The sequence below is a fragment of the Hipposideros armiger genome, unplaced genomic scaffold (assembly GCF_001890085.2).
Source record: "Hipposideros armiger isolate ML-2016 unplaced genomic scaffold, ASM189008v1 scaffold_792, whole genome shotgun sequence".
NCBI classification, from domain to species: Eukaryota; Metazoa; Chordata; class Mammalia; order Chiroptera; family Hipposideridae; genus Hipposideros; species Hipposideros armiger.
In genome coordinates this window covers 294,051-300,050 of record NW_017732142.1, presented here as the reverse complement: position 1 = coordinate 300,050, position 6,000 = coordinate 294,051, and the positions used below count along the sequence as shown (strand labels likewise).

The window sequence follows — 6,000 nt, the reverse complement described above, 5'->3', positions numbered from 1 at the left end:
AACTTATTTGAATATGATGGGGAAAAAACGTGTGAAGTTTGTGTATTAAGTGGACTTTTAGGCCCAACTGGAGATGATTAATAACCATGTCAGAGGGGCAATGAAAATATGCAGGTCCAGACTTAAAAGAAAAAGAAATTTTTTTAAAAAAAGGAAATGGGAAAAAAAGCGGGATTGACGGAAAACTTGTCCATTGATCTCTCTTGCCCGAAGGAGTGGAATGGACCCTTACACCTGTGCGGACAGCCTTGGAAAGTTGGAATCCAGGTCTGAGTGTGGAGGTTTGATAAATGCAAACTGGCTCCAGACCGGTTCGTTTCTCCAGTGAAGGGGTGTGACACGATCTGTGTGCAAATCCCAGAGTGCCGCCCGATAGCAGGGGGGCGGGGCGGCCTCGCGCGCGTGGGACGAACCCGGCGCGCCAGCGGGTGGAGGTCCGGCATCCGATCGCAGGCGCTGGCTGCGGCTGCGGGCGAGCAGCGGGCTGGACTCTGCGGAGCTCGAGTCGCGATGGGACACTTGTGGCTCTTGGGGATCTGCAGCCTCTGGGGGCTGCTCCTGTGTGCCGCGGAACCCCGCACAGGTAACCCATTCGGGGAGGCAGGGAGGCAGGGAGGCACGCAGGAGAAGTCTATATAGACACAGTCCCTGCTCCTGGGGTCCTGGGAGAGGCAGGACCACCTGGCACCAGCCCTGGGCCAAAGATGTGGGTGCTGCTGTATGGTGAGGCTAGAATCTAGGGACCTGGAAGGTAGAGACAGGGGTTATGGAATCTCACCTCCTCTCCCCCAAGCGACTGCTGAAAAAAAAGACTAAAACTTGATTTGTTTGGCCTGGGGTGTGTGTCTTGGGGAGTGTGGGGGTGGGAAACGCAAGCCCAGCCCCTCCTCTTCCTCCCTCTTCTTGGGTCCCTTTGCCCCACTGAAGAAAGGTCTCCCAGTAGGAGAAATGGGTCTTTGTGGCGGGTGTCAGTCACTTCCAAGGCCAGCTGCCCTGTGCTTTCAAAGTAATACCCAGGAGAGGGCTGGGAAGAAACTGATAAGATAAGAAATTGGAGTTGTCTGTGGAGATAACAGGAGGATGAACCTGAGATAGGTGAGGAGCAGCACAATCTTGGAGATAGGACCCAGCTGGAGTTTCCTCCTCTTGGCTGTGGGCTGCTGGATGTTATAAAGGTGCCTGAAGCAGGAACAGCCTTGGCGCTCTTGGCAAAGACAGGCCTGAAGCACAGAGGTATTGGGCCCCGGGGGAGGGAGTAGTCTTCTTTATGTTGGAGAGCTTTTGCTGTTATAGGTGGAGTAGCTACCCACCTTTTCTCAGGCAGGAATGAACGATGTCATCATAGTTCCTTTCATCTTTCTCATAATTCCTTTCATCTTTCTCATAATTCCATGTCAAAGAATTGGTGATTTCTCCGGCTTTTCTTTGTGCCCCCCACTTAAGTTTTTCCACCTGCTCTTGAGAATTTGTAACTGGATTGAATAATTACCAGATCTGTACAATTTAAGCAGCAAATAAACCCTACTGGCCATTGTGTATCAATCTTTGAGTTGTTTTAAAGCATTGCTTACAGTTCTCCTAAGAGGCCACTCACTCATCCCTGTGCTTGCAGACACTCCCCCCGCCCTGTCTACAACTCTTGTCTTTCCCATAATTGGTCCAGTTTAGCTAATTCATATTTGCCTTCCAAGATGCAGCAGGGACACCGCTTCTTTCAATACACTGGTATGACCCAAGAGTTATGGATGAAATGTCCCTTCTGAGTCACCCATGGCCCCTGTGCTTTCTTCGGTCACTCTGCATTGTCTAAGCTAAACTCCTGGAAAGTTGGAACTGTTATACATTTTTATATCCTCAGGAACCTAACACCATTTGTCGAAATGAACCAGTGACCTTTGATTTAGAACTCACTAGCATCAGGAGACTAGCAAGATCCCAGAAATCATCTTTCCTGAAGTCTTACTCTGTTACAGAAAGCAAGTTCTTCTTAGAACACAACACTCCTCTTTGTACCTGGACCAGTCTTTCAAAAGTCTACTAGCCTTGCAGTCCCTATGTGCTTGTATAATGACCTATTTCTCCACAAAGCTGTTTCTCCAGCCCTGTCTGCTGCTGCCCGGGCTGCTAACTGTAGTTATGGAACTGCAGTTAAAAGAGCACTCCATGAATTTAAGGGCTTAATAAATGTTCGATAATATGATAGGTAAAAATTATGAACATGATCATGTATTATTCCTGCTCTTTGTAGCACCTAAAGATAATGCTTTGCATAAAGCCCGTGAGTATTAACTATGCTAGTGACTTAACTCCCTGTCAAGTCGTTGGTGAGCAATAGAGCCAAACATAAAACATTGGTATGTTTACTTTCAGTGCTATAATCTTCACAATATTTTTCTAACAACTTTGTAATATGTGGTATGAAATTTGATGCTTGAAATGAAGTACTTGATGATTTTACCTGTACTATACTTTGATATCTTTCAGATGGCTCTAAAATAATTCCTAAAGTCACAGAAATCATACCTAAATATGGCAGCATCAATGGAGCAACGAGACTGACTATCAAAGGAGAAGGTATGGTTGCCTTTTTCTTTCTTACAAAGGTTGAGGTATTTTAAAGACGTTTTCACATTTAGAGACTTATGGTTTAACAACAACAAAAAATCACTGGAGTTATGTCTCCACTTGGCCAGAGAAGTAAAACTCTATCCCCTGTGACAGCTGATGAAATCGCCAAAAGTCTCTATCCACATGATCATCTGAATGTGTGTTATAATTACTTGCTTAACTCCTAGATCTGGATTTTAATGACTGAACTGAAAGAAACACCTTTAACTAGACTCTGCAATTATTTGTTTTGTTCTTCATGGGTCTAATAATATTTAATTTATTTTTATATCAAATAAAGCATTTTGGGAGCTTGGGGGTAGAATGTTTGTAAGAGAGGATGATAGGAAATAGAATGGTAATGAAAGGAGAAAGACCTTTGACAGTAAAACTTTGGGCTCTTTCTGCCACCCAATCCTTATCAAAGACTTCATCAAAACATTGGTTATGTATGACTCTTTCTTCTTGCCTGGCCTTGGAATGAAAACATAGTAGGCAATCAGTGAATACATTTAATGAGCAACTGTTCCCACAATTAACTAGAGATATGTGGTTCTTTTAGCCATGAGGCTTTTGCAATCTAAATGATTGTAGTATTCAGGTACTTACAATTTTTGAAGGAGACGAAAGAAACATTTAAAAAGAATATTAACAAAAGCTATTATTTAGTCCATAATAAGAATAGAAATGAGAAGTTTTAGGAGTCGGAGAATTGACCAAGCAAGATATTTACTTCTGTTATATATTACTGAAATGTCTTTCAACGCTTCTAAGTACTATTTCTGCAGAATTCAATCTCTCAATGGTATACTTAGAATGGTTTATGTCTCTACATTAAAACATATGGTTTGGATTGAAGTGTTGTTTTTTAGAGTTAAACACCTGGAGACAGTGTATTTGTTAAAGACTATGTTTTAAAATGTCTTTATCCATAGTTCCTTTATATTGTAAATTACTGTTAAAATAAGGTACTTGAAAGCTATTAGGTTTTTTTGTGGTTTTTTAAAAGATTTTTATTGGGGAATTGGGGGGATGGGAACAGCGCTGGGGAGTTGGGGGAAGGGGAACAGACAAGTTGCTGTCGTTTTGTTCTTCAGTCTAGTTGTGGAGGACTTTGCTTCATTGGCCCAAGTTGGCACCATCATTGCGCTCTTCCCGGGCGAGGCAGATCGGTCGCCAGCTTCTGGAGGCCGCTCACTGCGGTTGCTGGCCGCTCACGCTGGCTGCTGGCTACACACGGTAGTCCATGGCAACCCACTGCAGCAGGGGCTGCAGCCTACGCCGTCGCCGGTGACTCACAGCAGCCCAGCTCCAGGTTGAGCTGTTGTTCAGCATCTTAGCTGTAGAGGGCAGTGTCACTGGCCCTCACATGTGGGATCCGAACCGGGGTCCTCTGGCGTCCCAAGCCAGTTCTTAACCATCACGCCACTCGGCCAGCCCGAAAGCTATTAGGTTTTTAACAGAGATGTACATGCCATGAAAGAAGTGCCCAGCTTAAAACAAAACAAAACAAAATACCCAAAATAATAAAACCACCTGGCTGTTTCCTTCTGCCTTGAGATCTGAACTTTTTCTGATGTAGGAACCATGGCTTGAGATTAAGTACATAGATCCAGATCATCCCTAGTTAGAAATAGGAAAAAAACAAAACAAAACACTATTCTTAAGGCAGTTTGCAAGAACATCCTTGTTAATTTATCACCTTTGCTCTTTTGTGTGCTTTCTAAAGGAAAGTAGGCTCAGGAGTAATACTCTTTACTTAGGAAGCAAGAAGTATCATGGTGAATCTCTAGTTTTACCATCAGCCTCAATTTATAGGTGCTTTTGGCAGAGAATTACAGAATAGTTAAATCCTATTTAATTGCAGATACCTGAATCCCTACCCCCTCCACCTGTCTCCCCTCTCCCTGCTTTAACCGCACTCTGTAGGTGACTAAAAATGTGTTAGCATGTCTTTCTCAGGCTGAGTCTAAACACTGTTTTATGTAGGTTTGGGGGACCCCATCATATATACAGAATACATATAAAAACAGTGAAAATGAATTTGCAAAACACACCAGAGCTCCTATAGCTACAAGAATGTGGTACTTGCACAAAGTTTATTTGGAAGGATTACATTCATATAGTCCATCAGTGCTATCGCTAGCTGATACTCTATGTTTAGAATTGCATGCAGACCCAAGTTACTAATCACACAAGAACACTTTCTAAATGACATTATAAATTCTGGATGATTACTTAAATGTTGGTCCCGTATGACTTTTTTTTAAAAAGATTTTATTGGGGGATTGGGGAGGGGGAACAGCCAAGTTGTTGTCCTTGAATCTTAGTTGTGGAGGGCGCAGCTAGCTCAGCTCCAAGTCCAGTCGCCATCTGGCTGCCCATTGGCAGCTCAGGGCAGCTCAGATCAAGGTGCTGTGTTCTATCTTAGTTTCAGGTGGGCATAGCCACCATCCCATGCGAGAATTGAAATGGCAACCTTGTTAGGAGCATGTGTTCTCACCATTCTGCCACCAGTTGGCAGCTCAGTGGCAGCTCAGCTTGGGCGCAGCTCACTGGCCCATGAGGGAATCGAACCAGCAACCCTGTTGCTCAGGGCTTGTGCTCTTAACCAACTGAGTCACTCAGCTGGCCCCCTTATGACTTTTAACATGTTTTATTTTTGTAAAAGTCATGATGGAAAAGTAAACTATTATAGAAATATTTGACTTAAAAAGTGAGTTCTTTGAAATTTCACACTCTAAAAAGATCTACTTTAAGATTTTGGTGTATCCAAATGACTTTTGGCTATTTCCACATATAATATTGACCTTTACAAGCAAAAATTTGCTACCGCATTACTTTTTTCAAAAGACTATGCTTCAGGAGCCAAAGATATATAATTTTACAATTATGAAGCCCAAGTAAAGTGTTTTGTGAAATGGCAGCATCTTAGAAATACCTGTATTTCCTTCTAAGATGACTAATTTGATGAAGAGTGTTAACATTTTTATAAGTTCTAGAGTGTTTGTAATTTTATTGGTTTTATTACATTATATTGATACCTTGTATCTCTCAATTGACTTCCTTGATATTTATCTTATTTCCCTTTATTAAAAAAAATCAGTAAGATGTAAGGAGTAACATTTTACGTTTGGCTCTTTTTTCTATGTATTTTCATATTACAGTGGCTGGTACATATATTTTTGATCATCTGAAGTGTCAAATCACACAGTTTTTATAATATTATGGAAAGCATTTGTCTTTGGGTCTGGTCTGACTGGCTTTCAAGTCCATCTTTGCCACTTCACACTATGTAACTGGAGGAAGTTACTGCTCTAAGCCTGAGCTTCCTCATCAGTAAAATGGGATAGTAATTCTTACCTGCTAGGGCTACTGTGAATATTGAAATGG

At 42.3% G+C, this 6,000-nt stretch overlaps 1 protein-coding gene across 1 annotated transcript in view; it reads left to right on the top strand.

Annotated features, from left to right (window-relative positions):
* Positions 1 to 478: 478 nt before the first annotated feature.
* The window catches only part of PKHD1L1 (PKHD1 like 1), a 143,431-nt gene continuing 137,909 nt past the window's right edge, over positions 479 to 6,000 (top strand). The window contains exons 1-2 of the mRNA XM_019628463.1: positions 479 to 583; positions 2,485 to 2,574. Coding sequence (XP_019484008.1) covers positions 511 to 583; positions 2,485 to 2,574 — 163 coding nt within the window. The 5' untranslated portion in view covers positions 479 to 510. The remainder of the gene's footprint in view (positions 584 to 2,484; positions 2,575 to 6,000) is intronic.